Raw genomic sequence first — 17,369 nt, 5'->3', positions numbered from 1 at the left:
AGGCAGCACCAGCGAGGCTGGGAGGGCTGTACCTGGCAGTGAAGGAAACCTGGAGGGGGACGGAGGTGGGGGGTGCGTTGACCGGTCGTGCCTCCAGCAGCCCGCTGCTTGGGGAGACCCTGAAGGCAACAGGGTCCTTGTCTGGCTCCTGCTGGCCTGCATGAGGGGAAGGGGACACGCAGGAGCACAGCCAGCTCCACGCTCGGCCCACTGCCCACATCTCGGGGGTGCGCCTCTGCTCCTGCCCATGAATTCTCAGGTGGGCCCAGCCCTGGGGAGCCAGCCTGCAGGGACAGGGCACACAGGCCCCTTCCTGGGGGTCTCGGCCCAGCCGCACGGGGGAGGAGGGCATGGCACACCTGTCAACACGGTCCAGTAGCTCCGGGAGCCGCTCAGGTTCATCAGGTAGACCTCCCGGACGCGGCCCTGGTTCACGAAGCAGGTCCCGAAGTCCACCCAGCTGGTGGAGAGCTGCAGCTCGGGCACGGCCACGACGGCCCGCAGGGGCACCACCTTGGGGGGGGGGGGGACAGAGCCTTTAACTTGGTGGGGACTAGGTGACCTTACCCACTCCCACTGGGCTCTGAGCCAGGGCCACAGGGGCCCTGCCGACCCCAAGTACTGCAGCTTCTGAGGAATGCACAGGCAGCACCACAGCAGGTGGAAGGGGGCCAGCGCTGTCATCTAAAGCCGCGGGATGCTGGTGGGATTCTGGGCAGGAAAAGGGCCAGGGAGGCGCCATCTGCTCCCCTCTGACTCCCTTGCCACCCCTGCCCTGGATCCAGCTCTGTGGTTTCTGCTCCCTGGTCGGGCCGCCCTGCTGCCTTCCTCTCCCCTCTCATCTAGCCCTCTGCTCCTCTTGGGCTCTGGGCCATCTCACCTTTTCCCTTGGCCTCTCCAACTCGGACGCTCACGGGGCTGTGGTGTGGAGCTGTCACAGTCCACAGAACAAGAACGAGGCCCGTGGTGTTCTCACCTGGTGCTCGCGGTCCCACACGAGCCCAAGAGGCGTCCCTCAGCTGCTCACTGTACCCACCCATCAGGCCGTTCCCTTGGCCTGGTTTCCCTTCTCTCTCCGTTAAACGGCGTGCAGGCGTCATATGCCACCTCCTCCTCCAGGAAGCCTTCCCTGATTTTGCACCCTACAGCACCCCACCTCGCTCTGAGCTCCTGAGACAGGTAAGGATGGATGACCCTCATTTCTCCACGCGCCAGGCCTCTTCCAGGGCAGGCTATTGGGGTGTGTCCTCTGACCCCACCTGAACACATGAGGCAGGCCTGGGACTCACCTGAGTGGTCTGGTTGCTGTATTCCAGAAGCAGATTCTGAGTGAAGACCATCTGTTTCTCTCCACTCGCGCTCTGCTGAATGTCCACTCCAGGCAACATCTGGTCAGCCGGGAGCTTCTGATAGGAGAGCAGCTCCAGGGAGAGGGAAAAGGATACGTTCACCTGAGCGGATGTGGACAAGCCGTCACCTCAGACTGCTGGAGGTGGGCGGCAGCCTCCCCGCCCAGAGCTCCGTCCTTCCCTCCCGCGGACCCTGCCTGGTGCATTCACTCCTCACACTGTGCCCTGCTCCCTGCCCAGCACCCGTCAGTACCGGGGACAGGGCTGAGCGGCCCTCGGGAGCTGAGAGGCCGGAGGAGTGGGCGGCTCCACTCACGTGACCAGGGCTGCGGGCAGGCCTGTAGGCCCAAGTCAGGCCTGTGTCTTTGTCCTGAGGGCAGTGAGGAGCCCCTGCTGGGGGGACGTGCAGTCAGCTTTGCCTTCCTCAGGGGTCACCCTGGAGGCTGTGGGGAGGGGGCTGGGGGAGCATGAGTGGGTATCTGGGGGCTAGGATGTAACTTGGGCCCAACAGGATGGGGCTTGGGCACGTGGCTCCCAAACCCAGGTCTGTGGACCCAGCTCCACAGATTCATCCAAGGCACCTGTTAGGAAAACGGGTTCCTGGGCCTCAGCCCAGATCTTATCATCTCTGGCAGTAGGGCCTGGGGAACTGTGTTTCTGGTGTGCCTTATGTTTACGGAAAGATGGTGATGAAACCCTGCGTGAGGGCACACGAGAAGGGGGGGGCGGTCTCTGCCGCGTGGAGGTGCTCGCAGGACCAGGACACTGGCGGAGGGGACGAAGAGCAGGGTCTGGTGTGTCTGGGACTCGCGAGTGTCCACACTGATAGGTCTGGACGTTCCTGCGCGTGGAGGGCCCCTGTGCGGAGGGGTTTGCCGGACGTGGTGCATGTGATGGGGGTCCGCCCCTGAGCGCACAGCGCACGGCGGGGCCAAGCGTGTGGTTCGTGTGTGGATACCACTGTCTGTGTCTACGTCCAGACCTGGAGGGTGCTGCGTGCGCGAACGTGAGAGGAAGGTGAGCCCCAGCCCAGGTGAGTGTGCCCACTGTAGGCAGGGACCACAGAAGCTCCCACTGACCAGCATGTTCTCCTGTGGGTAGAGTACCAGCTGCTTGCCGGCTGCTGCTGTCCCCTCCTTGCACTCCTGCTTCCAGCTGGGGCTGGGAGCCCTGTGGCTGCGGCTCACCCCATCTTGAGAAACAGAGAAGGGCCTGGAGACCAGGAGCCGGAAGTAGTGTGGGATTTCCGTGGTGTTGATCAGCTTCAGGTGGTGGGTGGTCACCAGCTCACTCAGCACCTGGGCGGCCACAGAGGTCGGGGAGGGGACTCAGTTCTGCCCTCCGGAGCCCCTGACTCGGGTGGGGGGGTGGCGGGCCCCGGGGGAGGGGACCTGGGCTGTCAGGCCTGTGCCCCACAGGGCGCCGCGGCAGACGTCTGAGGACCGGGTGGCTTGGGAGGGCCGGGGCTGCGGCACACTCACCCCAGCACAGCGCTGCTCGGGGATGAGGTCGCTGGCCTGGCGCCAGAACACCATGGTGCCGCCGGAGTCCAGCTCCACGCTCAGCCTGCCAGCGACAGGCACGGCTGGGCTTCTGGGGCTCAGCTGACCCTGGCCGGCCTTTCCCCGGGCTCACCCGCCAGCTTCTCCCTCCCGTCCCCATCCTCTTGCTCCCAGGACCCTGTCTGGTCCCCAGCAGTGCCGGGGAAGGCTGACCCCCACAGCGGGCCGCAGGGAGGCCAGGCAGCCCAGCCGACTCACCGCGCGGGCCTCACGTAGCCGTGCAGGTGCAGCCTCACGGGTCCCACAGCCGAGCCCTGCAGGCGGCGCCTCCTCCCCGGGAGCTCCCTCTCCACCTGCCGAGCCCAAGCCCGATCACGGGCGGTCGCCGAGCTGAGCAGGCAGCGGGCGAGCTGCCCCAGGGAGAGGCAGTGGTGGGGGCCCTCCCCAGGCCAGGAGCGCTCACCTCGTCATCCAAGCTCATGGAGCCCAGGGCGGAGCCGGTACACTCCACCTTGTGCAGGACGTCGGGGCCCAGGACCACGGGTGTGAAGGAGATGCGGATGGTGCTGCTGCCCCCTGCGGGGACCACCTGGCAGACGCGCACAGCAGCCTCAGCGCCGCCTGTCCCTCCCGGCCAGGGGGACACACCCCCCCGCCCTGCCCCGAGCTCCCAGCCCCGCCCCAACTCACCACCTGCTTGGGGCTGATGGAGAACAGCTGGTCAGAGGGCACCCCCTCGCGCCCCTGCAGGGTGACCGAGATGATTTCCTGGGAGGCGCTGGCACTGGAGCCGCCCTCAGCCTGTGGTCCAGGAGTCGCTGAGGCTCACGCAGGCTCGAGGCCCACTGGCCACAGCCCAGCAGCCCTCCCGCCACCCCTGCTCACAGGCTGGGCAGCTTCACGGCTGGACTTGGACACGTCGGAGGGACTTGGGGACCAGAAGGAGCTGCTGCTCTCAGGGGCCTCAGGGCGCAGGCGGTCGCTCCCAGCTTGGTCCCGCGGCGGGGAGGGTGGCCCGTAGAACACCAGCAGCTCCAGCAGCCGGTCCTCCCTGTCCTCGGGAGCGTAGGTCTCCCAGTCCAGGCGGATGTCTGGGGCAGACGTGGGGGAGACAGGCGAGGGATAAGGAAGGGGCAGACTCTTCCCTGGGCCCCCCCCCTCCCCGCAGCCCCCAGAGGCTGCCGGGTCTCCCACACTCAGGGTGGAGGGGGCCTGGCTTCCCAATGTCACTTCCAGGCAATTCTTGTCGTAGGAGAGGCTAGAGGCTTATGCCATCAGCTCCATCAGCCCTTGCCCTCTGGATCACAAGACCAGGTTTCATGTCCAGATGCAGAAATCCTGCTCCCTGTGCTCTCCCCACACCCTCCTTTCCTTCTGGCCTATTTGCTGACCCCTGGGCCCTTCACCCCCCGTGTCCCCTGCCTTCTCCCCTCCATCCTTTAGCACCCGCCTGCCTTCACTTCCTTCCCCAGCCAGGCGAGTCTCTGGGGGCTGCCACTGGCAACTGTCTGGCCAGGTTTCTCATCTCTCTCTTTGCCCCCATCCTTGTACCCACTGGGCAAAAACCTAACCCTGGGGGAACAGAACCGACCGTCTAGGCCCCAGTGAGCAAGTCCCCCGCATTCTAAACAACGTGCCACCCCCATAAATGTCCCCAACCTAAACTGTGCCCCCACTCTGCCCATCACTGTTTTCCTGCTCAGCCGTCCCTGCCTACCTGCACCACGACACTCTTCCCTGGTCTCCTCTGGCACTCACTGGGTGGTCCCACCTCACCTCCCAGAAAAAAGTCCTGCCCGGAGCCCCCCCTCTGTCTGCATCTACCCCATCCCTACACCCCTCTTCTCAGGGGCCAGATGTGTCCCATCTCCCCTCTCTCCTGGCTGCTTCCCTACAGCACTTAAACAAGCTTCCCTCTGCCAGACCTTTCCAGTACCACCTCTCCTCTCCACAGCAAGCTTGGAGGACGAACAATCCATGAGCGCCTCCCCCCACTCCCAGCTCACCTCGGATTCATGGCTCGCCCCTGGGGAATGAACACCTGGTGGAAACATGCCCACGCAAGGTCCCCAAACATGTAGTCCCTAGGGTTGCTACCTGGTATCTATCTGCCTCTCATGCACGGAATCACTCTCACCAAGGCCACCAATGGCCTCCATACTCTCAAGTTCAGAGGACAATCTCACTTTCAGGTAAGGAGAAAGGTGCATGTGATGATGAACCCCAAGGAAGCAACAGTAACCAGGAAAGTAGAAGAGAAATCCCAAATTAAAGGGAAAATAGAAGTTACAAAAAGCAAAACGAAGAAAGTAGAAAAATAACAGTGAAATAAATCATAAAGTAAGAAGAAATACATAGATTAGGTTTTCTAAAGCTCAGCTCTCGGCTGTTTACAAAGAAACACACATCAAAGTCATAAAGGGTGAAAACAGGGGGATGGGCAAGGACATACCAGGCAAATGCCAGTACGCAACCAGGGAGAGCAATGTTGCTATTCGGCAAGGTGGGATTTAAGCACTGAAGGGGCCAAAGAGGAAGGTTACAGGGTGATAAGAGGCATCATTAGTTGTCAAGTGCATCTAACAATACAGAAGCTAAAAACATACAGCAAAACTACAAACGCCAGAAGAACTTGATAAAGATATGATTAGAGTGGTCCAATACACCCCAAATGCACAGATCCAGTGGACAAAAATAAGCAAGGTCACAGAGTGGCCATTCTCTTCCACCAACAGGATGTTCCCTTGAGTCCCCGAGGAGCTTAAAAACCACAGTGCCCAGGCCCTGCCCCTAGAGACTCTGGTTCACTTGCTCTGGGGTGGCCCAGCCTCAAGGTGCTTTAAATAATCCCCGGGAGACTCTGGTTCTCAGCTGGCCCTGGCTCTTCCTGTGGCCCATACGCTCCCTCAGTCCCAGCTGGGTCACTCTCCTCCTGGCCTCAGCCTGATGGCCCTCGACACAGACCCCCAGCACTCTGGCCGCCCCCACAGTCGCACTCAGTGCACTCTACGCTGGCAGCCCATGGTCACGTCCGTCCTGCCCATCAGGCACAGCCCCTGCTGTCCTGTTGCCTCTGTATCCCCAGCCCCTTGCACAGCACCTGGCAAATAGCTCGGGGGCTGCTGGCTGAAGGGAAGAGAAAAGGTGTCCCCTACAAGTGCCTGTCCCTATGCAAAGTGAACCCGACCAGGGGAGGGCATCTGTGGCCCATGGACACTGGGAGACCCCAGGTCCTACAGGCAAGGGCAAGTCCTGTCTTCTTGGGTGGAAGTGGCTCTGACAACCCAAGACTGGCTTGGCCACTCCTGACCTTGGCCCTCGGGGGCCTCCCTCCGCCGTACCCCAGCCCACTTGGCTCCAGGTCACGGGCCATCAGCTCCCCCCACCCCAATCTTCCCTCCCAGCCTGGCCCACCAAGCAGCAGAGCCTGCAGCAAGAGCCCCGACTTCTCTCGTGAGCATCTCACCACAGGGGCTGGAATTACTCAGGCGAAGGATCCGGGTGGCTGTGTCTCCTCCAGAGACCCGGGTGCCGAACCTGGAGACAGGAGACGAGGGTCAGCAGGGCCACAGCCAGCGCACACCCCGCAGGCCAGCTCACCTGAGAGAGGAGGGCTGGGGCTGGGGCCGGGGCTCAGGCAGGCAGGAGGCCCCACAGCGGTCTGTCTTCAGCCCAGTGTCACCGAGCCCCAGGGCTGGAGGCCCTCCCCATGCGGTGCCCGGTGAACCATGAGCCAGGGCTGCTCACCAGTAAACCCCACCCACCCTGCAACCGCACTGACCAACCACACAGACCCCAACGCAGTTGGAATGAGGGGTCCCGAGTCCGGCCCTGACCTCAGACCACAGTGACTACTCGCTACTCCTGTCCCCGCAAAGCCCATGGAGATGTGCAGATCACGGCCGTGCCCCCTGAGGCCTCTCTCCTCTGGGGTAGCCCTGGCCTGGGGCTTTCGAGCTGGATGGCACCAAGTGGCCCTGGGCCGGCGGGACAGCAACGAGTTGGCGTGGGCAGCCCGGGGTGGAGGCCAGAGGGTTTCAAGGGTTAGAGCAGGAGGCGGGCGGGGGCGAGGCAGGGATACCTGACAACAGGCTCCTCCTGGATCTGGTCAGTGGTGTAGCGGGCGGTCCTGTGGGAGCTGATGGGGCAGCCCACCACCACCATGTGCACCGGGATGACCGCTGGAGGCAGGTCTCCCACCTGCAAACACACACCAATCATGCGTCGCTCTCGTCACCGGCTGCTACCGCATCCCCTGGCTCCCCATCCCCTCCGTGAGAGGCCCTCCCTCCTCCAGCCAGCCCAGGGTCCCCAAAGCTTGGTCCAACTGGGCAAGGACTCACTGCCCCCTGTCTGACGCTCACCCCAGACCCCCCAAAGGCCTGGCCTCCCAGCCCTGGCTTCCCTGTCCTGCCCTCCCGTCTCTGCTCTCCCGGCCAGCCCTGCGACTGCACGGATCTCCCAGGCTGAGAGTCTTTGGCCTCTTATGGCCCCTTTGATTAAATTTCTTTATCTTTTAAATGGAAATAACTTTATTATTTTTCTCTGCTAATAAAAGGTGATAAATGTCTTTTTAAAATTTAAAATAGAATGTATTTCACCCATGATCCTACCCCGCCCCCCAGCATGACTCACTGTTAACATTTTAGTGTACCACTGTCTAGACAGACTTGTGTGCATAAAACACAGATATAAATGAGGAGCATTCTGCACATTTGTTTTGGTAATCTCTTTTCTCTTTACAACATATGATAATTTTACTAATGAAGGTCTACAGCATCATTTAAGGGGCTGTCCGGAATCCCACGGCATGGATGTAGCCTAATGTTTTCATCCGATCTTCTCCTGACGGACAATGGATGTTTACACTGTTTCCTTTTTTCTCCCCCCTCTATTACAAACAACGCTGAGAAGAAAAGGAAGCCTGGTATGAATTTATCTGTTCCCTGTATCCACTCCTTTCTTTGGGGCAACCTTAATTGTGTGTCCCCAGCGCCCTGCAGAAGTGCCTCCGAAGGGTGCCACACATTTCCCAGCCGGCCTCGCCGTGCACGTGAGTACCTTTCCCCTGCACCTTCACTGACAACTTTTGAACCTTGCTAATCTCACAAAGACTAGTATTTCAGTGGTTTAACTCTCACTTCTTTAGTTACCAGTGCCGGTGACATGTTTCATGTTCACTGGCCATCTCTATTTGTCATTTTTGAATTCCCTATTCAAACCCTTTGCCTATTTGGGATGCTTTTGCCCCCCTTATTGTTAGTTAAGAAACGCTTTGTATATTAAGGTGATCAACTCTTTGTCATTGGGCACAGCACAATTTAGAGCAAATATCTACTATAACTAACCCATCCAATTTACTAAATAGTTCAAGAAAATCTTCTGTGCAATAACTCAGTAGCCTAGGATTTGGGACATGTTTACTTTGTTTCCTTACTGTGCAGATGAGGCTGTCCCAGTACTCGCCCCACATGTTCGCACAGGCTGTGAGGTCAATGCCAAGCTTCTGGTGGGCCCCCAGCACACCCTGGGAGAGGTGGGGAAAGAAGACAGCTCCTTTCCCGTGGGACAGCATGCTTTCCATAAACTCTGCAGGAGAACCAGAAACGGGGATTCAGGCCCCAGGGCAGGAAAGAGGTCCAAACCCTCAAGCGTCAGCAAAGCACTGAACCAGACAAGCCAACCTACAGCCTCTCCTTGGTCTGGCTAAACAGACCCTCCTCCTGGGAGCCTGGGGCCCAGGGTCCAGCTTCTCTCACCTCCCACAAGGGCCGAGCCTCAGCCCTCCCTTCTGAGCCATCACCCCTCCCAAATCAAAGCCAGGCCCTGTGCACAAGCCGTACGCCCTGGCAAGGGGATGGCCTCATTTAAAAGAGGGGGCGCTGTCAGGTGGAGGGCCACGGCCATCTCAGGGACCTTGCTAGAAAAGGCGCTGAGAAGTGGTCTCTGGTCAGGGTCCCCTCCTGCAGCAACTGGCCCACCTCCTTGGAAGGCCACGCAAAACGCCGCTCTGGCCAGGCCTGGGCTCAGCGCCTGCCCTGGGACTCTTACCCAGCTGCTCTCGCTTGGCCAAGAGCTCCCGCATCCGAGCCATCTTCAGCAGGGCAGGAGGCATGTCGGGGCTTGACAAGACGGGACGTGGAAATCACATCAAGCTATCCGGGCCCTTCCCCAGACCTGAGCCACCTCCTCTGGCAACCAGCATCCCCCCAGGTGCCCAGCAGAGGAAGGTGGCCCTGCCTGCTCCTCCCAGGGGAGAGCTGGTCAGGCCTCCTCTTCACCTCTGTCTGTGGTCTTTGCTCCCGCTGCACCCCTACCACCCAAAGCATCCCAGCTGCAGGCCGCCTGCCAGCCCCAGGGATTGCCTCCCAACAAACTCAGGAGGGCTCCAGGGCAGGGACCCCGATCCCCAGGCTCTGCACCTTGGTGACCCCTGGATGCAAACCCAGCCCAGACTCCCCAACCCTTGTCCAGCCTTCTGCAACAGGCCGTTTCCACTCTTTCCTGCTGATATCTGTCCCACATTGAACACATGCTAACTTTCTGCAATGGGCAAGTTAATGGCTCAGGAGCTGTTCCTGGTGCCCTGCAACACCAGCAGTTGGTGGTTCTGAAGCTCCCGCCACCACTCCCCCACTCCCACCCCCGCCCGAGGAGCTTTGGTGGCGAGGCGTCTGCAGCGGGGTGCTGGTAAACTTAGCCAACCTCTCAGTGTAAATACTTTCACTGCAGTTGATTCCGAGCTACAGCTTTGCAGCGTGCCTCACTGTATCTCTGCCCACAGTTCCCTCCACCTACAATAACCTCTCCCTCGTCCGCGGGCCCCAGTACCACCTGGCCTGTCCAAAGCCCTCCACCTCAGCGGGCCACATCCTCCCCAGAAACAGCCTCTGAAAGAAACCAGACTTACCGGCTGGGTTTTTGGCGCAGGCTGTTTGCAGGGCTCCCAAAGTACTCAAACTTGAGGGTAAAAGGGGTCTGTATCGGGGAATAGTTGGTCAGGATGAGCTGGCGATTCACGCGGGTCCGCAGCGGCACTGCTGAGCCGAAGTCCAGGTGGAGCCTCTCCGGGTGGCCTGGCCACAGCTCTGTGCTGGCAACACCGCCCCGAGCCCGTGAGCGCCAGGTTACACGCCACCCTTGGCCCTGCCCAGCGAGCCACCTGGGGCTGGGGGCGCCAGACACACCCGCCTCACCTACCCACGATGCCAAGAGAGGCTGCAAACCCCCCAGGCTCTCCCTGGCCGGGGGCAGACTGGCCTGTCTCCCAGTTGCCGGGCCTCGCGTGGGAAAGCCCAAGGTACCCACAGCCCCGTCCCCTGACGTCTCCTCCCCGCCTGAACACCACGCCTCCAGTGTGTGGGGAAAGACCACAGAGAAGGCAGTGATGGGGTGGACGGGGCTGTCCCCAGAGAGTTTGTGAGGGGCCTTTTCCCGGCCGCGGGAATCACGGGGAGGAGGCTGGTACCACCTCAAGGCCGGTCCTTTCAGCGGCTGCCTCAGCCCCCAGGTCCCGGGCCTGCCCTGGGCTCACCTGCTGTCACTGTCCTCTGCAGAGATGGCGATGGCCACCTGCAGTCCCCGGGGTTTCCCGGAAATGCCCAGAACCAGTGGCTCCTTCATGCCCGACACGTTACAAGGGAGGGCCAGGTCCATCAACTCTTCCTATAAGGAAGCCCACCGGGAGTGCATCACTCAGGTAAAGCCCAGGGCTTGGCCTCAGCAGAGGGGCCTCAGATGGGCTCCCGCAGCACAGGAGGGTGCTTGGGGGGCACTCAACCCAAAGGTCTTGTCCAGGCTCATCTCTGTGGAAGGGCTCCCAGACCCTCCAATGGGCCACTATGCCCAGACCCGGCCTGTCAGCCCACCCCTGCCCCCCCAGAGGCCTGGCCCCTTCCTCAGGGCTCCTGGCTGTGAGTCGGCTCCAAATATCTGGGCAGGCCCACGTGAAGGAGACCCCTCCAAGCGGACCTCTGGAGAAGCCGCACATTTATCCTGATGAAGCTGCTACCATAGAAATCAAGCCCTTCCTGCATGAGGTCTGCTCTGTGCCAGGCCTGGGCCCGGCCGTCACCCTCGAGCTCAGGCTCAGCTGTGTAAGAAAGCCCACCATCCACATGGTCGCCAGAGAGGACTGGGACCTGGGGCTGCTAGACCCTGCGAGGAAGAAGTTTCTTTCCCCACAAGAACCACAAACGGAGAGCTGGCAACCACCCAGTACTGAGCACATTCGGGCCAATGGCCTTCCTGTGGGCTGCACCCAGGAGAAGCTGTGTCCTTCTTGGGAGGAAGCTGGGTGCCGCTCAGGCTCCCTGCAGCACCCAGCACAGGGCCCGCCGTGGGCAGCAGCTCTGCTCAGCACCTCCGGGCGGCTGGAAAGCTGGGCCCACCTGTTCCAAAGAGAATGGCCTGGCGAGGGCTAATGGTGGTGCCCAAGGGTGTCAGGGCACATCCAGGCCCTGTGTCCCTAGACAGCAGGCCCAGTGGGAATGGGGACCCCAGACCCAAATGCAAGAAGTCTCTTCCCCACTGACAGAGCCCAGGAGAGGGGTCTGGGGTAGACCTCCTGGCAGGCACAGATGCAGGCAGCCGGGGGACCTTCCTGGGCACGCAGGCCCCTGAGCCCTCACTCACCTGGGTATGAGCAGTCAACTCTAGGCTGAGCTGGCGCTCCTCACTGGGGCCCAGCGTGCCACGCCTGGGGGAGACTTTTGCTGTGCAGAAGCTTGCTTGGAGCCCCAGGAGCTGGCAGACACATGGGTGGGTCACGTGCTGGGCTTCCAGGATGGACCCGGGGTCCAGACAGAGGGCTCAGCACTGCCGCATACTCTGGGGAGGCTGGTGGACTGGGGGCTCCCAGCGAGACCAGCAGGGTGGGGTGCTCCTGAGTGGGGATAAACCACAGGTCCCTCTCCTCTCCCACCACAGGTGGACCTCATCCCGGACTAAATAAGCCACCCTGGGAGGCCCAGGGTGATGGGGAGCAGGGACAGCTGGCTCTTATGCACAGGGACATGGCCCTGTCTGCCGTGGCATGTGGGGCAGGCGGCAGAGTCAGCGCCAGGGGCAGTAATCTGTTCTGGGAGGTGTCTGGGGGGCAATGTCCCCCTCCACACAGGCCTCTGGGGCTGAGGGTTGCAGGCCTAGGGCCCGACAGCGTGGGCTCACCCACCTTGCCCCAGTGGAACTGGGTGGGCAGGAGCGTGCCATTGATGAGTGTGACAGGCGTCTCGGTGGGCACGCCCACGTAGAGGTTGGTGACCTCCACCTGGCTGCTCTGCAGGTACACGTAGGGCTCCTGCACCTCGGCATACACAGGCAGGTGGCTGGAACACAAGGAAATAAAAGGCATACTCGACAGAAAGGAAGAATTAAAACTCCTCCCTATGTGCAGATGACATGATGGTCTACATAGAAAATCCCAAGGAATCTATTTTTTTTTTTAATCTTAGAACTAATGAGCGAGTCAGCAAAGTGACAGGGTAAAAATCAACACATAAAAAGCAATCACTTTTTTTTTTTTTTTTTGGCTGTGCCAGGCAGCTTGTGGGATTTTTAGTTCCCTGACCAGGGATCAAACCCAGGCCCTCGGCAGTAAAACACAGAGTCTTAACCACTGGACCGCCAGGGAACTCCAAAATCAATCACATTTTTACAGGCTAACAAAGAACATGTAGAAACAGAAGTTAAAAATATAATACCGGGCTTCCCTGGTGGCGCAGTGGTTGAGAATCTGCCTGCTAATGCAGGGGACACGGGTTCGAGCCCTGGTCTGGGAAGATCCCACATGCCGCGGAGCAGCTGGGCCCGTGAGCCACAACTACTGAGCCTGCGCATCTGGAGCCTGTGCCCCGCAACGGGAGGGGCCGCGATAGTGAAAGGCCCGCGCACCGCGATGAAGAGCGGTCCCCGCACCGCGATGAAGAGTGGCCCCCACTTGCCGCAACTAGAGAAAGCCCTCGCACGAACCGAAGACCCAGCACAGCCAAAAATAAATAAATAAATAAATAAATAAATAAATAAATAAATAAATAAATAAAAGTAGCTATAAAAAAAAATTTAAAAAAAAAAAAAATATAATACCATTTATAATTGCTCAAAAAATTGAAATACTTTGGTAAATATCTAATAAAACACGTATAGAATTTGTGTGCTGAAAACTACAAAAACACCAATGAAAGAAATCGAAGATGACTATAAATAGAGAGGCATAAATCATGTTCATGGATTAAAAGACTCAACATAGATGTCAGTTCTCCCCAGATTGATCTATTAAGTTTAACACAATTCTTATCAAACTCCTAGCCAGGATTTTTTTTTTTTTTTTTAAAGTATTTATTTATTTATTTATGGCTGTGTTGGGTGGGTCTTCGTTTCTGTGCGAGGGCTTTCTCTAGTTGTGGCAAGCGGGGGCCACTCTTCATCGCAGTGCGCGGGCCTCTCACTATCGCGGCCTCTCTTGTTGCGGAGCACAGGCTCCAGACGCGCAGGCTCAGTAATTGTGGCTCACGGGCCTACTTGCTCCGCGGCATGTGGGATCCTCCCAGACCAGGGCTCGAACCCGTGTCCCCTGCATTGGCAGGCAGATTCTCAACCACTGCGCCACCAGGGAAGCCCCCTAGCCAGGATTTTTATAGATATAGACAAGCTTATTGCAACATTTATATAGAAAGATAAAGGACACAGACTAAAACAATTTTTACAAAGAATAAAGTGGGAAATTACTGGATGTTAAGACTTACTATACAGCTACAGCAATCAAGATAGTGTGTTATTGGTGGAGGGATGTATACAACAGATCAATGGAACAATGTAGAAAACCTAGAAATAGACCCACACAAATATGTCTGAGGGTATTTTTTTTCTTATATAAGGAATGGAGATAACATGCATTTTGCTTTTAACTTTTTATCTTGAAATAACTGTAGATTCACATGCAGCTGTAACAACAACAAAAAAAAATACAAAGGGATCCAGTACACTCTTCACCCAATTTCCCAATAGTAACATCTTGCCTAACTACAGCACAATGTCACAAGCAGGAAACCAAGATGGATACAATCCAGCAATCTTATTCAGACCCCATCAGGTTTACATGGACTCGTTTGTGTGTATTTACTTCTACGCAATTTTATCACAGGCAGATACGCATGACACCACCACAGTCAAGACACAGAACAGTCCCATTACAAGGATGTCTCATGCTATCTTCTTTTTTTTTAACCTCTTCCCCGCCCCCATTTTTTTTTGGGGGGGCCATAAATTTCTGAGCGCTGTTCACTTTGTTCAATAATTAAGGATTTTTCCAAAAGACAAAAAAACCTTTACCATCTTGGCCAGCTTGGCAATCTTCAAGAATACCAAGGAAGAAAAGACTTGTCCCCATAAAGAGCTGTAAAATATATTTGAAAATGAGGTTTAATTGCAGTTATCACGCTATCTTTTTATAGCCACAGAACGAGACTGAGATAGGTCATAGATTCAAAAGCCAAACAAAAGATAGAGATTGGCAAAATGCATTAAAAAAAATGATCCCACTGTATACTGTCTACAAGAGACACCTTAGATTCAAAGACACAAATATGCTGAAAGTAAAAGGATGGAAAAATATACTGCAAACAGTACCCAAAAGAGAGCTATAGTAGCTATTTTAATGTGAGATGAAATAGACTTTAGGACAAAAATTGTTACTAGAGACAAAGAAGGGTATTTTATAATTATAAAAAGGTCAATCCATCAGGAAGACATTACAATTATAAATACACATGTCTAACAACAGTGTTCCAAAATTCTTGAAGCAAAAAACGACAGGATTGAAGGGAGAAACTGACGATTCAAAAATAATGATTAGAGATTTCAATACCTCATTATAAATAGTGGACAGAACAACTAAGCAGAAGATGAACAGGAAATAGAAGACTTAACACTATAAACCAACCAGACCTCTATACAACACTCTATCCAACAACAGCAAAATGTTTCTTATGTGTACGTGGAATATTCTCTAGAACAGACCATAAGATAGCTCATACAACAAGCCTCAGATTTAAAAGGCTGAAATTATACAAAGTATGTTCTCCAACAAGAGAATCAAGTTAAAAATCAACAACAGAAAATAATTTGGGAAACAAAAATATGTGTAAATTAAACAACACACTCCTAAATAAACAATAGGTCAAATAAGAAATAAAATTTTTGGTTTAATATGCAAAAATTAGTGAAAAACACCACATTAATTTAAAAAAGGACAAAAATGGCATGATTATTTCAAAAGACGCAGAAAAAACATTCAATGAAATCTAACGTTCTTTCATGAGAAAGACAATCAGCAAACTAGGAATAGAAGGGAACTTCCACAACCTGATAAAGGACATCTACAAAAAGCCTACAGCTAATATCATACTTGAAAGACAATGTTTTCCTTTTAAGATCGGGAACAAGGCAAGGACATCCACCCTTGCCACTTTCATTCAACACTGTACTGGAGTATTATTAGGTCCATTAGGCAGGAAATAGAAAGGAAAGGCATCCAGATTGGAAAGGAAGATGTAGGGACTTCCCTCGTGGCTCAGTGGTTAAGAATCTGCCTGCCAATGCAGGGGACATGGGTTCGAGCCCTGGTCCGGGAAGATCCCACATGCCGCAGAGCAACTAAGCCTGTGCGCCACAACTACTGAGCCTGCGCTCTAGAGTCTGCGAGCCACAACTGCTGAGCCTGCACACTACAAGTACTGAAGCCCATGTGCCCTAGAGCCCATGCTCCACAACAAGAGAAGTCACCGCAAAGAGAAGCCCATGCACGGCAACGAAGAGTAGCCCCCGCTCGCCACAACTAGAGAAAGCCCTTGCGCAGCAACAAAGACCCAACACGGCCAAAAATAAATAAATAAATAAATAAAAATTTAAAAGAAAAAAAAAAAGGAAAGGAAGATGTAAAATTATCTCTAAATGCAGACGACATGATCTTCTATTTAGAAAACTATTAGAAGTAATGTGTTCAGCAAGGTTGTAGGATACAAGGTCAACATACAAAAAACTATTTGTATTTCTACACACTAACAATGAATAATAATAAAATGTGATTAAGAAAAGTCCATTTCCAAAAGCATCAAAAATGATACAATACTTAGGAATAACTTTAACAAAAAAAGCACAAGACCCGTACACTGAAAACCTCACTGAAAGAAATGAAAAGACCTAAATAAATGGAAAGACATTTCATGTTCAAGAATGGGAAGACTTAATATTGTCAGGATGGCAATACTCCCCAAACTGATCGGCAGATTCAATACACTCCCTATTAAAATCCCAGCTGGCTCTTTGCAGAAATTGATAAACTGGTCCTAAAATTCATACAGAAATTCAAAGAACCCAGAATAGCCAAAACAATCTTGAGAAAGAAAAACAAAGTTGGAGAATTCATACTTCCTGATTTCAAAACTTACTATAAAGCCACATTAATCAAAACAATGTTGATATGGCATAAGAACAGACCCATAGATCAATGGAACAGACCTGACAGTCCATAAATAATCCCTCATGTTTACAGTCAACTGATTTTTCACAAAGGGTGCCAAGACAATTCAATGGATAAAGAAAAGTCTTTTTAAGAAATAGTACTGAGACAACTGATTATCTAGTTGGAAAAGAATGAACTTGGATTCTTTTCTCACACCATACACAAAAACTAACTCAAAACGTATCAGAGACCTAAGAATAAGTACTAAAACTATAAAACTCTCAGAAGAAAACATGTGAGTAAGTATTTGGGACATTAGGCAATGGTTTCTTAGATATAACACCAAAAGCACAAGCAACAAAAGAGAAAAATACATAAATTGGAATTCACCAAAATTTAAAACTTTTGTGCTTCAAAGTATACATACCATCAAGAAAGTGAAAAGACAATTCTCAGAATGGGAGAAAATATTTGAAAATCATATACCTAATAATAGACATGTATCTAGAATATACATAAAAAACAACACTTCCATCTCAAAAAAAAAAAAAAAAAAGGAACACTTGCACCTCAATAATAAAAAGACAAATAACCTTATTTTTTTTAATGGGCACAGAATTCAAGAGATAGTTCTCCAAAGAGGATCTACAGATAACCAATAAGCATATGAAAGATGCTAAACATCATTTGCCATCAGGAAAATTCAAATCAAATCCTCAGTGAAATATCACTTCACACATACCAGAATGAGTACCATTGAAGGATAGACTGTAACAGGTGTTGTTAAGGAAGAGAAGAAATAGGAGAGCAGGGTGAAGAAGGATGGAGAGTGGGTCCCGACTGGCAACTATTATATTTGCCCCATATATCATTATTATAATAAGATACACTATGTTAACATTATGCATAATTTGTGAAAAATTTTAAATAAAGAATAAAGTAAATATAATGCTATTCCAATGAGAAAAAAATTAAAAGAAAGGATGTAATCAGATTAACTGATAAAACAGAGAACAAAACTATTACTTAAGACCCCTGGAGAAGGCCAAGCAGAGATTC

General features: G+C 54.0%; 1 protein-coding gene across 10 annotated transcripts in view; it reads right to left on the bottom strand.

Moving 5' to 3' along the window:
* The window catches only part of DLEC1 (DLEC1 cilia and flagella associated protein), a 107,260-nt gene that overhangs the window by 2,763 nt on the left and 87,128 nt on the right, over positions 1 to 17,369 (bottom strand). For 6 of the 10 annotated variants that reach the window (XM_059939188.1, XM_059939187.1, XM_059939194.1 and 3 more), the window contains 17 exons: positions 12,024 to 12,177; positions 11,486 to 11,596; positions 10,386 to 10,516; positions 9,762 to 9,944; positions 8,903 to 8,973; positions 8,289 to 8,440; positions 6,933 to 7,051; positions 6,318 to 6,388; positions 3,737 to 3,942; positions 3,542 to 3,652; positions 3,315 to 3,440; positions 3,110 to 3,204; positions 2,831 to 2,915; positions 2,429 to 2,647; positions 1,290 to 1,451; positions 360 to 513; positions 33 to 119 (listed from right to left, as the gene is read on the bottom strand). In XM_059939188.1, the coding sequence (XP_059795171.1) occupies positions 33 to 119; positions 360 to 513; positions 1,290 to 1,451; positions 2,429 to 2,647; positions 2,831 to 2,915; positions 3,110 to 3,204; positions 3,315 to 3,440; positions 3,542 to 3,652; positions 3,737 to 3,942; positions 6,318 to 6,388; positions 6,933 to 7,051; positions 8,289 to 8,440; positions 8,903 to 8,973; positions 9,762 to 9,944; positions 10,386 to 10,516; positions 11,486 to 11,596; positions 12,024 to 12,177 (2,237 nt within the window). Of the gene's footprint in view, positions 1 to 32; positions 157 to 359; positions 514 to 1,289; positions 1,452 to 2,428; positions 2,648 to 2,830; positions 2,916 to 3,109; positions 3,205 to 3,314; positions 3,441 to 3,541; positions 3,653 to 3,736; positions 3,943 to 6,317; positions 6,389 to 6,932; positions 7,052 to 8,288; positions 8,441 to 8,902; positions 8,974 to 9,761; positions 9,945 to 10,385; positions 10,517 to 11,485; positions 11,597 to 12,023; positions 12,178 to 17,369 lie in introns of all 10 variants that reach the window. The other 4 variants (XM_059939190.1, XM_059939189.1, XM_059939191.1 and 1 more) reach the window with 4 other exon arrangements.

Source organism: Balaenoptera ricei, chromosome 11 (genome assembly GCF_028023285.1).
Source record: "Balaenoptera ricei isolate mBalRic1 chromosome 11, mBalRic1.hap2, whole genome shotgun sequence".
Taxonomy (NCBI): domain Eukaryota; kingdom Metazoa; phylum Chordata; class Mammalia; order Artiodactyla; family Balaenopteridae; genus Balaenoptera; species Balaenoptera ricei.
This window is presented reverse-complemented; position numbering and strand designations above follow the sequence as displayed.